Source organism: Lissotriton vulgaris, unplaced genomic scaffold (assembly GCF_964263255.1).
Source record: "Lissotriton vulgaris unplaced genomic scaffold, aLisVul1.2 SCAFFOLD_219, whole genome shotgun sequence".
Classification (NCBI taxonomy): Eukaryota; Metazoa; Chordata; class Amphibia; order Caudata; family Salamandridae; genus Lissotriton; species Lissotriton vulgaris.
In genome coordinates, this window is record NW_028246735.1 from 2,040,229 (window position 1) to 2,055,061 (window position 14,833).

The following is a 14,833-nucleotide window of genomic DNA, read 5'->3' on the forward strand; positions in this document are numbered from 1 at the left end:
TACCAATCAGTGGGGAGAAGATAGGCATGACAGATTACAAAGGGGGACAAAGGTCCGCACTACCTATCCTTCACTACTTGCAAAGACTAGACAGAATATTTCTATTCTGCGTTATTTGCAGAGAACACCTCCTAAGAACCAATATCGAACAATTCAATGTTGGGACAATCAAACAATCAATGGCGCGAAAGAAATAGGCATGACGGGTTACAACGGGAGACAAAAGTCTGCGTTACCTACCCTTCACTACCTGCAAAGGAGGATAGAATACTTTTTATTCTTCCTCGTTTGTAGACAGAGAATTCTCAAGAGAACAATCCTCAAACAAACAATGTTCGGGCAAACAATCAATCAGTGGGGGAGAAAAGATAGGCACGACAGATTACAACGGGGGACAAAGGTCCGCGTTACCTACCCTTCACTATCTGCAAAGGAAGAGAGAGTATTTCTATTCTTCCCCGTTTGCAGGCAGCGAATGTCTCAAAGAGCAACTAAAATATCCTAAGAACCAAATAACCGAAGAACCAAGAACCAATTATCAATCAGTGGGGAGAAGATAGGCATGACATATTACAAAGGGGGACAAAGGTCCGCACTACCTATCCTTCGCTGTTTGCAAAGAGAGAGGAAATATTCCTATTCGTCACTGTTTGCAAACAGAGAATATCTAAAAGAGAACCAATGTATCGAGTAGCGACCAAGGCTAAACGAACCAATCAATGAATAATACTAGTATTTCCAAACAATTCCAATACAAACAATCAATCAATTAATCAATCAGATGGATGAAACCATCCTACCAATCAGACGTATAAACGTCCTACTTAACCTTACCTGGACCACGTGGACAGTTCTTCGCCTTCCCCTTCCAGCGCCCGATCGTCCTCTTACTCCAATTTTACCGCAGCACTCCTGTGGGATCCCAGTCAGGACGGCAGGTCACTCGAGAGAGGTCCGTTCAGAATCGGTGAAGTTCATTCAATCGGCAGCCAGACGAGGGTCCTCTCAAGGCAGGTATACTCCAATCGTTTAGATGTTCACCCCGTTGTCAGGACCTCTCTCACTGAACCCACATGTCGCTGATGGGCCCCGCGTTGGGACACCAATTGAGGAAAAACAGCCAATTACTAACAAATACCCAGGCTGTCGGCGCAAGACGCCTCTAATTTCCCATATCAAATAGTTACCAAAATAAAGAGACAGGCGCTGGAAACTGGAACGCAAGAACAGGTTTTTATTTCTCATGAGGAGAGCCTGTCATCTCGGACACACACACAGAATGTCTTCAGGAGGTGCTCTGCCAATTTCTCTGCTGCCTTGCTTCTTATACACAGTTTTATGGTTTCATTGCATGAAACACATTCTTGTCAATACTTTGATGTACGGAAAGACATCCTCGGAATCCCCGCTTCAGGCCCACTCCCACACATATCTACAGTAGAAGTCCCCACCCCACATATAATAGGAGATAGCTACCACACAACCGGACATTCTGCCAATTCCCGGCATGTGTGCAATTGATCGGATCTCGGGGGGGGGGGCTTTGATCAACTGTAGCTCCTTTGAAGAGGGGTGATTTCCTACAGCAGAGGCAATAAACTGCATCCGCAGGACTAGGGGATGGCCTGGGATCGGCCCAGACAATCGGGTACAGAGGAAGGGGTTATCAAAGGAGGGGTGCCCATGAAAGGAATGAAGGGAGGTGTCGGTCAGGCACGGGGTGTGATTCCCAGGGCAGAGTCGCGCAGTAGGAGAGGGTTTATGGCCCCTGCATGAGAGAGCGGGGGTGGTCAGTGCGTGCGGGGGGGGGTGTTCGCAGTGCAGAGGAACGCACTGGCGATCGGCAATGGGCAGAGAGGCCATGGTGCTTAAAATGGATGCCGTTTACTTGTGCGCAAAAGGCCCAGGTTGACAAGATGGTGTGTCCAATGTTGTCACGATTTTCACTTTACTTTCAACAGTGGCTGTGGTGAACATAAATGAACGCCGCTTATGTATACCTAATTTAGTCGTTTTCCAAAGTGGGAGGAGTTTAACACTTTTGGTCAGTTGGGGGAGCATTCCTTAGCAGTGACCAATCATTACCAGATGTGGACTGATTGCGCATGTACGTAGCTTGGCCATAAGCTAAAAATAGCCTGTTGCTGGGCAGACCAAGTGGTCATCTGGCAGAGAGGAAGGACAAAAGGGCATGCTGACCACAAGGCAACGTGGTCTCTCAAAATGGAGGCCGGGAATACAAAATGGCCTCTGGAACATGGTCAATATAACAGCGAAAACTCTCGTAGCTGAAGCAAATGCTAATCCAATCGTTGCCAAATTACGACAGACGACCCTTTTAGCATTTAGCTGAAGCTACCCTTATATTTGAAGTAGTCTGGGTGCTCATCATCGATATTAATAAGCATTATGTTTGCTATTTCTTTAATAATCATTTGCTGATCTTTTGCAATATTTCTTTTGGACGGAATGCAGGCAGAAATACATACAGAGCTTAGTGCAGGGCCACATTGTATACACAAACAGAGCGTAAAGAATATTACAATTAATATACATAAGATGGTCAGTAGTTTCCAACCCCAGGTAGAAAGTAAAGTCCAAATCCAACTTGAAAATGTCCAGGTACCATTATCGGGGTGAATTTCAGCGGTAATTTTATGTAACTTAGAAATTGCACCATATACAGAAGGCGAATTATCAGGCACAAATACACAGCAGCTACTACCGATAATGCGACATGCACCCCCACGATCAGCTAATATAAAGTCTAGGACCATCCTGTTCTGAAGGGCTACAATTCTAGTAATTTGGAGTTCCTCTGTAACGTTGACTAAAGCAAGAGCAGTTTGATTGGCTACAGCCTCCACAATACGTGTTAGCCGTCTTACTTTTCTGCTATTCAGGGCTGCACCTACAAACGCAAATAGGCCTAAATTAAAATCAACATACTGCTGTAATGAAGTGTCTGTTTGGTCCACAGTTTCAATGTCTATAGTTCTATTCACTCTATTCAGAATAAAATCATGATATAATACAAAATCATTGTGATACATTGGCGGTGCTATGAATACAGGGGGCAATATAAAGGATACATAACATGTTCCTGACCATCCTATTGGAAGACGATGATAGCCCTTATCCCCGCATACAAAGTAAGTATTTCTTGATGTTATAAATGCAACAATATTTGGTCCATCAAATGCTAATGTTGTTGTACATTCACTTTCTCCAACTGGGATAGTTCTTTTATTTTTCACACATAGGTCAGCTTTTGCTTTAATGACAGAAATTATAAATAAACTAGACATATTTGCAATCCTCATATTAGTAAAGGTACGTGGTGAAGATACATTGTCCGGTCGATATTCTTCCCATTCTAATTTAGTCCCTTCTGCTTGTGGGTGACCATCTTTATCATGATGACAAACGTTATTAAGCCGAAAAAGAAGTCCACCTTTTCTAGGTCATCTTAGAGTGAACAAAAGCATATACCAGTCATTGCAAGAACCATTGTGAGAAAAAGGAAGAGGAATAAGAGGAGTTCCTCCTTTCTTTTGATGTCCTGGCAACATTCCGCACACCCAACAGTTCGTTAAGTTCGTGGTATTATGGGTGTGGTGCAGAATCTGGACGAAACTGTTATTCAAGTAAGTCTGTCTATGCTTTTGTTCATGGTAAGGCAAAGTAAAATGAAAATGCTCAGACGGAGCTGGAGTGGTAGCAAACAAATATTTTCTTGCGGGGGTCATTCTTTCTACAACCCAAGCTGTTATTGCTATAACCACCATAGTGACAGCAACAATTATGATGCAAATGATCTTCTTGTTCTTCAACATTTTCAATAACACAGTAAATGTTTTCTTTCAAAAATAGAAAAATGAGGATGATATGGCACACCTTACGTAGTACTGCTTCAACAAGGTAATCTTCAAACAGCAAGTTTGACAAGTTTCTGGGCGCCTCAGGAATATTCCCCTCTGGCTAGAGGAGGACTCTTGAATAGAACTAGTACCAGAGAGGTGTAGGAAATTCCCACACCGTGTCCTGTAGGTGCTCCTATAGAGGTACATCTAGCCTCTGGTTTTTATGAAGTTACTCCAATTCAAAACTCCAATAGTTCATCAGTATTTTATTCAAAAAAGTCATATATTGTGATCATATTGACTTCAAATGATAATTTTCAGTTTTTATCCATCTTTAACATTTCAGATGCAGAAATCCCAACATTTCAGATGCAGAAATCCCTAAATGCATAGGAATCACTATTAATACCAACAGGCCCCTACCCCCTAATATCTATGGTGAAATGTTGTGTGTCAGAAGAGTGGACTGGATTGGGACTGGTCCTAAAACCATTGCAGGTATCATAACCATTATCATATTCAATAGTGCGTGGAGTTCGAGCTGGTTGCAGTTTCCACCCTGAAGGCGCCCTGCCGCTGCGGAGCTCTGTGGCGGCGCGGAAGACTACTGTCCACCGAGGCGCAACACGAGGTGAACAGGCCCGAGCAACGCAAACGGCAGATCTCCTGGGCGCGACTGCGGAGGCGGACTGCGGCTCCTCCCGCTGCCCTCTGGACACTGCAGATCTAGGCTCCTGAGACACCGGAAGATACACAGTTGGAATACAGTGCTCCGACGCCAACAAACACAGCTCTCAATGAGGCCGTTGGCGTGTTCAGTCAGCCGGTGTTTTACCTCGAGACCTTGTAAGCCCTGACTGCCACCTCTGCAGGGAAGCTACACCATCGGCCCCAGGTCCTTCGCGTCGCACCCTTCGCTGCGGCCGCACCAGAAGCGCGCGCTGAAGCTGATGCCCGTGCAGGAGGAGGCCATATCTAGGCTCCTGAGACACCGGTGAGAACCTTGACTTTGGCAGTGGTGGAGGGGGCTGGGGCCGACCGCGGCGATTCCGTGTGGGTGACCCCCGGATTCGCCATTCACACTGTTGTCTCGGTTGGGGCAAGATAGTAGTGCACACCATCCTGAGAGTGTTGGAACCCTCGCCCTCGGCCTGTAAAACACCGCTTTGTCGAGAGCTTGGGCCACGGTCTCCCCTGCCTGTACGGTAGTGGGACTGCATTGGAAGCGGAGGGACCCTTCCGCTCACGGGGAGGCCGAGGGGAGTCTGAGACACTGCCAACTGCACAGAACCGCATGACCGTAGAATACCAGTGCTGTGTGACCTCCCTGCACGCCCGCCCGGGAGCAGTGACTTTCCCTCCCTACATGTCACTACTGTGAGCACTATCACGTCCTTATTATCTAGCTAACGACGCAGCGTAGAGAGCGCTGTTGTGGGGTGGCAGTACTTGGAAGCAGAAGAGGTTTCCCGCTGACGGCTGCGCCCAATAAGATCAACACTCATCTAGAGCGAGGCACCCTTATCTGCGTGGCGCAATGGGGAAACCAGACAATAGGCAGCCCAAACTTCAGTTTGAACCCGCAGTGCAGAAAAAAGTCACTCGGAACACAGTGGATAGCGGGCATTCTCGGAGCCCGTCTGCAGAGATATCCGCGCCAGCCCAGGCGGCGCCGGACATTGCTACCATGCTACAGGAGATGCGCCAGGGTTTTGCCACTGTCGTGGACAAGGTCGACAGACTCTCAGCAAGAATGGAAGGCATAGTCCAGAAAATGGATATCCACGAAGAGCGTCTTACAGAAGTGGAGCGCCGAATATCTGACAATGATGACACCACAGCGTCTCATACCTCGAGACTGTCGCGAATGGATAATGTGCTGCGAGTCATTGCCGCCAAAAATGAGGAATTGGAAGCGAGGAGCCTACGGAAAAACATTCGCGTCACAGGCATACCGGAGACAACCAACACAGGGAAGATGGTGCTCTACATTGAAAAGATACTTGTCGCGGCGGTGGGAGCGGAGGCCTTCTCAAACCAGTTCATCGTAGAGCACGCTCATCGATCGCTTGGACCCAAGCCCAAACCTGGAGCCTTGCCTCGACCCATCATAGCGCGCTTGCTCAACTATAGAGATTGAGATGCAGCACTGCGAGCGGCTAGGGCAAATCAGAACCTCACGCATGATGGAGTGACATTTTCTATTTATCCTGATTTTACCCCAGTGGTGCAGGAACAACGACGAAAATTTCTTGTTGTTAAGAAAAAAATCAGAGACCTTCAAATTGACTATGCCCTTTTGTACCCGGCCAAACTGCGGGTGACCCATCAAGGTACACAACATTTCTTTATCAACCCGCAACAGGTCGAGGATTACATTAAGACATTGCCGAAACGGGGAAGACCAGCTGCAGGTGCTGAGAATCAGAATGACTCAAGTTCTGAGTAGGAAAACTGCTGCACTTTGCTACCTGGATTTATGCGCGCTACTGAGACATAGTCCTTGCCTCGCGGCAAGACTTGATGTCATTACTGACTATGGAGACTGCAACGATTTCGAGGGGTACCACGGACGGGTACGGACTACCGGTGGTAACGTATGCCAGGCACCCACCCCCCTCTTCCCTTCCCCTCCGGACAGAGACATAAGGGGCTTGCTTGCACGGAGTGGGAGGAATGGGGGTGGACGGTAGTGCACCTCAGATGACCCCTTATGGGTATACCCCACGGGACTTGGTACCATTTCTGTTCATGTTCAAATGTTTGAGTCGAATTTTGGGTGGGGGTGGGCTCGAGGTAGTGGCAAGTTGGGGATGCCTCAGTGGGTGGGGGTGGCGGGAGAAGGATCTTGCATAGGATGAGCACAGGCAGCAGGACATGGACCATTTTTGAAGGATTTACAAACACATTCTTGCCTCTTGTCTAGCATATCTTATATGGCACAGAGGGTACAAGTTCCTTTCAATGGTGCTCCTGTTACTCCATTAAAGTCTGGGCCCTTTCGAATGTTGCTGCCTGATGCTCGTCGTCTCACCACAGATTACTCTACACTCCACAGTCTTGTGCTTAGCAGTGAGGGTGAGGAGCAGTGAGAAGAGGGCAGGACTGACCCAAGCACGGTAGGCCCCGTGGCACTGAGCCCATGGGAGATGACCGGCAGGCGCTCACCGCCCTACTAACATTACACGCCCTGCATAACTCTCAGCAGTGCAGGGGTGTGCTGGACTGAATACAACTCTTTCTCTGAACCAGGCAAAAGTTCAAAAATATTCCCTCCTCATCAAGAAACAGTCATTGGTTCCGGCTGATCTCAAGAGCTGTTGGCACCCCCAGGTTTGCCTCAACTCGTTGTTTTTGGGTGTCAAAATTGCTCCAAATGAGGTAGTGTTAACCTGTAAAATTGCCAACGATAAGAGTTAATACTAACACAAAATGTACTGCATTATGCTGCAGCATTTGCCTTTTCTTTGTGCCTAATTTAGTTAGACCTAACGCATAATTTGGACCTCCCCTAACTCATATTTTCAGTGGCCCTACTCATAGGTAATGTAAATACCAACTCTGGGGCACTCACCATTTTAAATGCTGCAGTCCTGTCACTGCACCACCTGTTATGCACTCCTGAACTACACCTATGTGTCATTGAAGTGAGCAGTGCTTGTAGACATTACCTCTAAATGAATGTCACAAAATACCCATAATCCAACACAGCTGTAAATTAGCTAAAAAAGGAATTATCCTCGAGGCACTGCAAATTTAACAGGACGCTTGGCCACAGCATTGCTGCTCGCTTCCTGAGTTTTCACCTATCACTTCTAAGTTTAGACAACATAGGACATACATGAAATGCTAAATTAAATTGTGGATTAGAACCTAATTTCTAGGGATATTTATTTGTCAATATCTTTGTCTCTTATGCAGTTTCTATAGTTCCACTATGTCTGCTGGTTTATATGTTGTGGCTCTGATCTCAAAACAAATTCAGAAACAGGGCTTAGACATGGCATATAGTTAAACTTGGGCTTAAGTTCTGTGAAAGTAAGATTTAGAACAGGAGAACCGATATGTCAGCCTAAAAACAAAAATCATAGTATGAAGTACAGTACTCGTCCAGCATTACTGGCCTCCTTCTGCCTCCACTCCACTCCTTTCCTGCCTTTCTATGATACAATCTTCTAGTCCTCTTTTCTCTCTCATTCTTCTCCATTACATCCACGCTCTAACACATTATGTCCTTCCTTCTCATCAGATATTACTTGCTTACAGTCGCTTCATTCCTCGCTCCTTCTCTTCCTTCTCTTCCTTCACTCCTTTCACTTTTACTTACCTCCTTCCCTTCTCTTCATTACTTACGTCACCTCAACCCCACTCTTCTTCTCCTCATACTCCCTGTCCATCTTGTTCACCAATTCCTTTTTTTGTCCCCTTTCTTTTCTTCCTTCGCTAAACCTCTTCATACACAAACTACCTATCCCTCTCATTCTTACTTTCTATGTATTTTATACAGCTCTCACCCCATGTATTCACCATACCACATATACACAACACACAAAGACTCTACATGCCACAGAATTCCACCCGAATTCACACAGTTTAACAACTAATAATTCCACTTCAAACAACATCCATCCACTCCACTCCAAACAACTAAACATAAATGCAATAACAAAATCATTTACAACACCAAAAATTCAAACTTCCACAAATGCGAGACCGATTGCATTGCAAATGCTTGTTTGGCGATGGCGCCTGGTTTTGCTATGTGAGTGAGACCCCAACCCATATCTCTCGACAGTGCCGGTCATCGAATCCTGTGTGTGTGTGTGTGTGAGACTGCAACTCCCCGTGGGGAGCGAGGCGTGAGAGACACATTTACTGCACATCCCAGAAATGCAACCCTGGGTGTGTGAGACCCAGGTCCATATCTATTCAGAATGTCAGCTATCTAGTCCTATGTAAGAGAAGACCTCAGCTCCCACGGGAGGTGTGAGTTCCACACCTCCTACATATGTCAGACATCCAGCCCTTGGTATGAGACACCCCCAGCCCTCAGGGGTGTTGCGAGCTCCACATTTCCTGAGTGTGCCATACACACTGCCCCGGGTATGTGAGTGAGACACCTACCCCCAGAGATGGCGTAAGATACAATTCTACCACGTATGTGCAACATCCAGCCTCAGGTATGTGAGGCTTTATTCCCCATGGATGACGCAAGGCCTATAGATCCCGAGGATGTCAGCTATCGAACCCAGTGTATGGATTGAGATCCACATCTCATACACGTGCCAGACATCCAGCCCTGGGTACGTGAGTGCACCCACCCGAGAGATGTCAAGAGATCCACATCTGCTACATGTGTCAGACACCCTGCCCTGAGTACGTGAGTGCACCCACCCCAGAGATGTCAGGAGATCCACATCTCCTACATGTGTCAGACACCCAGCCCTGGGTATGTGAGTGCCACTTCTACCGACAGAGATGGCGTGAGGTCCACATCTCCTACATATGTCAGACATCCGATACTGGGTATGCAAGACCACAACCTCCAGGGATGACACGCGGTCCATTGCTCCTGGAGATGTCGGCCTTCGAATCGTGTGTAATGTGAGTGAGACCCTTACCCGAGGGAGTGCGTGAGGTCCATATCTCACAGGGATGTCGCTCATCGAGCCATGTGTGTGAGAGTGAGACATGCATGCCAGGGTGGTGCAGAGGGATAGATCGAAAAGGTTAGTCCGGGAGTCAGAGCCGGATCATTGCATTTTTGAACGTTTTAATCAGTTTGAGATAATAACCGGCCATTAATCTTGGCGTAAATAATCCACTACATGATATATTGTTTTTTTAATAATTTTTGACCATCTTGTTTGGGGAAAATGTAACAGATAACTATGATATTCCTATTTTCTTCTATTCCCAAGGGGAGACCGCCGTACCCCACATCCTTTACCTAACCCTAAATTTCAGCACACCTCTCATCCTGGCGCCATTCCTACGGGGCAACCTATCGCGAATTGTCTCTTAGCCTCGTCATCTGCCCCCCCAAACCGTACTTCAAAAACCACTTTTCATTTTTCTACACCCCACACCACAGTAGAATGGATAATGCTATCACCTTAAGCAGAGAGATGGCGGTTCTTACTGAAAGGCCAGAGATCGCGGTGTCTCACCCTGCTCCCTCGTGTCATCCTGCTCCCTAAGATCTCACCCTCCACTACCACCGCCCCAGTGATGGGGAACCAGAATCCTCCCTAGTGACGGCCATCTTAGCCTTCTCCCCTCCTTCCACTAGTAATATCTCACCCTTCCTCTAGCGTGTGGGGCTCCTCTCTAGCAATCCTGCTGAGTGATTGGGGTCTCACCCTCATGGCCCTTAGTTAACGTATCGTCCTCCTCCCCAATCCCATCCTCGTTACCAGTAGTTGTGAAGGTATTCCTACACAGAGTAGGGGAGAAGCTACAGCGCCTTGAAGACGGGGTTCAACAATGCGCTTCTGGGTATCCGGGTCCTCAGAAATTTCGATCCCGCTTTGCTGCGGGCAATACATCGAGCGATAGCTCGGTGGGTTATAGTGCCTTCCGCTCACTCCTCAGGGTATCTCGAGGGAGACGGGATAAAAATCCTGGCAGGGCTGTTTCACGTGGAAATAAATAAAATGTAAGCGCAATTCCTGGTATTCCTTAGCAACGCCATCAAACAGCACTTGGATGTCCAGGACTATAGCACCAATTAAGAAGGCGAGGCTTTCATCATTTCCACGTTCATAAAATTGATGAAATTGTTGTGAGTGAGCATTTCAAGGCTTCAGCCCTGAGGCAAGATTGGATGTGTGGAGCAAAGGAATTCTGATATTAAACCCACAAACTGTGGGTGTCTTCAGCAGAGTTTGATACAGTTACGTATTTCATGTATTTTTTCCAAGCGCTCTGGGAGGCATAGAGAAGCCAGTAATGGCGACGGACAATTGTAACCATCTACATTCCAGTGCTTTATGTTTAGACGGTTTTGTACAGCGCTGTGCACTGCAGCTTCAGGGCGCTCGCCTGGCTCGAGAGTACGTGCCGAACAATAAGTATTGATATGCGTGTTGTGTCCGGCGAGATACGTTCTAGTGTCTCAACAGGCACTGGTTTATTAAGCACTCCCCCTATGGGAGTGGGCACACACACCCCACACCGGCGTCACGAGTGATGTGACCCGGCTAATAAATGGGCCCAGGTGCACGTGCTTGTGGCCAGTTGAGTGATCACAACCACGGTGTCTGTGTCATTCCTTAAGCAGTATGTGGGCCTAGAGCCCACAACACCACAATACGGACTGACCCCGAGGCAGGCGTGCCTATATCACGCTCTCATTGTGTGACGTGATTATGCGAAAACCAGTGAGCACGGCCAGTTTTCACCGGTCCCTCGAGCCTAAGACAGCCCGGGGGGTTCAGCCGGAGTTGCAGTTATCGGTGTTCCACTTCCAGAGGCCCAGACCCCATCCAGAACCATCTCAAGAACCATCTCCAATATGCATATGATTCTTGAACCTCCGCGCGTCCCTGCAATGCTCAGGCGCCTGGAAGACACATATTTGAAAAGAAGAGCTTCTTCCGACTGAGGGCTCGGTCCTCCTCGGACCTATGAATCGATGTATTTTTCCGTTGTGATGTGTACATGTACCCTATATTGAGGAGTTCAAAGTTCATCAGAGCCATTTCCTCACCCAGCTAGAGAGAAAATAAGCATTGATCTCTTGCCTTTATGGGGCCATGCGTTTAACCCCTTGGCTGCGGGGCTCATTCCCTTGCCGTGCTGGGCGGAGGGGGACCGCGCACAGTGCCCCAGTGCTCATGACGAGCTCAGCTTGTCATGAGCCACGGTTCTCGTGTGCTCATGACGAGCTGAGATCATCATGACCACGCCCGTTCCTTAGAACGCCCAGCACAGCAGGGGAATTAGCCCCGCGTATGAGTGTTCTAACGGTCATGACGAGCTCAGCTCGTCATGAGCCACGGTTCTCGCGTGCTCATGATGAGCTGAGCTCGTCATGAGCGTCGGAGGGTTAAACACATGGCCCCCTAAAGGTAAGAAAGTGCTTCACAACAGCAGCGAAGCAGGGAGCCCAGTCCGATCGCAAGCCAAAGGGCGGCAACCAAAAACCCTCATTTCCAACGGCAGGCCACCATTTAGCATAAACGATGACGCCGGCCAATGGAAAAGCCCTCTTCTGAAAATCCTCTCCTACGAAATCTGTTGTGGAGGCGGAGCAGGGCTCTGCCCTGCAACACACGCAAGACCTAAAAATGAAAAAAGTGTATTTTTCTAGGGAATTGCAAATTACCACCAACTTGAAGTTGGTGGTTATTTGCGATTCCTTAAAGTTATATCACAATTTGCGATGGCTACTAGAATGGCATTTAGGGAATCGCAAATTGCGATCCTCTAAATGCGTGCACAAATAGGGAATTGCAAATTTTGCGATTCCTGATTTTGCAAGTGGGTTTTTTCTTCCCTACATTGAACACTACGATATTGAGATCGTAAATGATGAAATTGTGCAAATTTCACCATTTGCAATTGCATTTTTGCTTGATACATATTACCCAAAAATATTAAAGATAAACTGATGCGAGCAAACACCCAAGTGAAGAAACCCAAGCACTCTATCCAGAGCATTCGTCCCTTCCCCCCATTAAAGGGCATCACTGATGCGGAAATTGTACCTCGTGCGTGTATTCAATTGAAGGCGACAAATTTGAATATATGGGAAGAATTACCACACATGAAGAGTTAACCAACTGCAACAAGTCTAATGTAATCTATTGCGTTTGTGGTAGTTCATGGTCTGGGAGGTAATTAATTGCAGAGACGTTATTTTGATTCCAGCCTCTTCAGTCCGTAACAGAATTACTCCCCTTTAGGAGATACAAATGTCAAAAACGTAGCATGAATGGGCTTGTTGAGCATCTCCGCCCACACGTTGGATTCCACAGAATCCCGCTGAGTTTTTGGCCCGATCTACAGAATTCTTGTTAGTAGAACTCCTTGAGCTCCCCCCAGGCCTATTTCTGAGTATCATTATTTCATTGTGTGTGTTATTTATGTCATGTATAGCTCTTTTCTTATTTCAATCTTTCATAATATTTTACAAAATATGTTTCTAGGTGCAATTTTATGCATGCATCATGTAAGTTGATTTTGCGCAAATACACAATTTTCTTTCACAGTCCCTGAGATGGTGCACACTGTTTAGGTCTTGTAATGTTCCAAATGCAGATTCATTTGTTCTGTTTAACCCTGCCTGTAAAATGTTCATTGTGGTGGGAAGTTTCAATCTCATCATTTTTAACATCATACCCCAATGTTTGTGAATAGCTTGAGTTCAGAGAATTACCCTTAAACATTGTTGTCGTAATATTCAAGCGTGAAATAACTCTTGGAATTTTACCTATGAAATTGTGAATAATGGAGTACAAAATCTGCACAAGTAACACATTTGTTGTCCCTATTTCAGACACTCTCCAGAAGGAAAAAGGTATGTGATATTGCATTGAACGAAGAGTGGGGGAGAACTATATTTTGCTCTATAGAGAGACTATTAGCTAGACTATGTCTCCTATATACAACAACAGAAGTCCTCTATCCAGTGAGTAAGGCAATGCCTACTCTGCACAGCAACACAAAACAAAAAAGGCTCTTTGACGCCAGTTTGAAAATCTTCAGAAATGCCCGCTTTGAAATTCATAACCTATTGTTGTATGTCAGAGCAGATATATCAAAAGAAATAATGTGAAAATGACAGTAGAGTGTTTAAAAAATAGCTGTAAGATTTATAAATTCTGCACATATTGTTTATTACATATCTTAGAAACCTCTTTATATTCTGCGTTGAAATTGAATTTATTTCTATTTTACAGACTTCTAACCATTATGGTGCAAGGCAACTGATATGATATACTTCAAAATACTATGCCAATGATTGAGGGATTTTAGAAAGGTATACTTAATGTAAACATGATGGGTTTGTTTGAAAAGTGTCGAATATATATGGCTATATGAACAGAAATATTTTATGAATATCACATTTCAGACATTTTGATTTGCAAAAAGTAATTGAAATATTTAAAAAAGAAACTCTCAGATAGTCAATACAACCTTTTCTGGGTTTTCCTTTATCTGTCTAGTTTCAGTGATAGGCAATGTAGAAATCAATTGCACAGCCTCAAAACAAGATTATAATATTATTTTCTATATATTCTCTGATAGGTGTTTTACTAATAAAAGCAGCAAAAGGTAAGTTTATAAATTGAGCAAGAATTGCTGGATCTTATATAAAAAAAATTCTAGTGAACTCATATTAATTTGATTTTGTGTATACACAGACCTTCTCCCAAAAGAAAAAAGGTCTTTCTCTCAATATAGCAGTTATGATCTCTTTAAGTGGTATTTTGCTGTCACTTTAACAGAAAAACATCGATCCCAGTTCATTTTTTCAAGCTTGGGAGCAGTTTCTGTGGCATCATAATCAGGAACCTTAGTGGCTTCTTGTCTAAAGCTCTAAAATGTGGAAACCCTTCCATGACTAGATGCCAGTTGCCTGAAGTATATTTTTAGAGAGTTATGGCCCCTGGCTATGTCCAATCATTAAAAATGTGAACTGTTGGTACGTACGTTCTTTCCCAAATATCTGTAAGAAAAAGGACATTATTCAGGGTTTTAAAGCACACAATACTTTTGGGTCATTGTTGATGTACTTATATTTGAAGGAATACATGGAATTTTTAAGGTACATTTCAGAGCACACTCAATCAACTTTCCAGGCTCCACCCTGAATTATGCAGCACATCATGGCCCTACAGACAGTGGATTTTTAGCCTTGAGAAAGCCCCTGGCCTGTGTGCCTAAAAGGGCAAAACATGTTGACTTCTTTTCCCACAAGGCTCCAAAATATTTTTGTTAGAACTATGAATGTAAAATGTGCA

The 14,833-nt window shown here is 45.6% G+C and overlaps 1 protein-coding gene across 12 annotated transcripts in view; it reads left to right on the forward strand.

Moving 5' to 3' along the window:
* LOC147665765 (butyrophilin subfamily 1 member A1-like) overlaps positions 1 to 14,833 on the forward strand; it is a 523,821-nt gene that overhangs the window by 384,037 nt on the left and 124,951 nt on the right. For all 12 annotated transcript variants that reach the window (XM_086949524.1, XM_086949523.1, XM_086949526.1 and 9 more), the window contains 2 exons: positions 13,366 to 13,386; positions 14,118 to 14,144. In XM_086949524.1, coding sequence (XP_086805650.1) covers positions 13,366 to 13,386; positions 14,118 to 14,144 — 48 coding nt within the window. The remainder of the gene's footprint in view (positions 1 to 13,365; positions 13,387 to 14,117; positions 14,145 to 14,833) is intronic.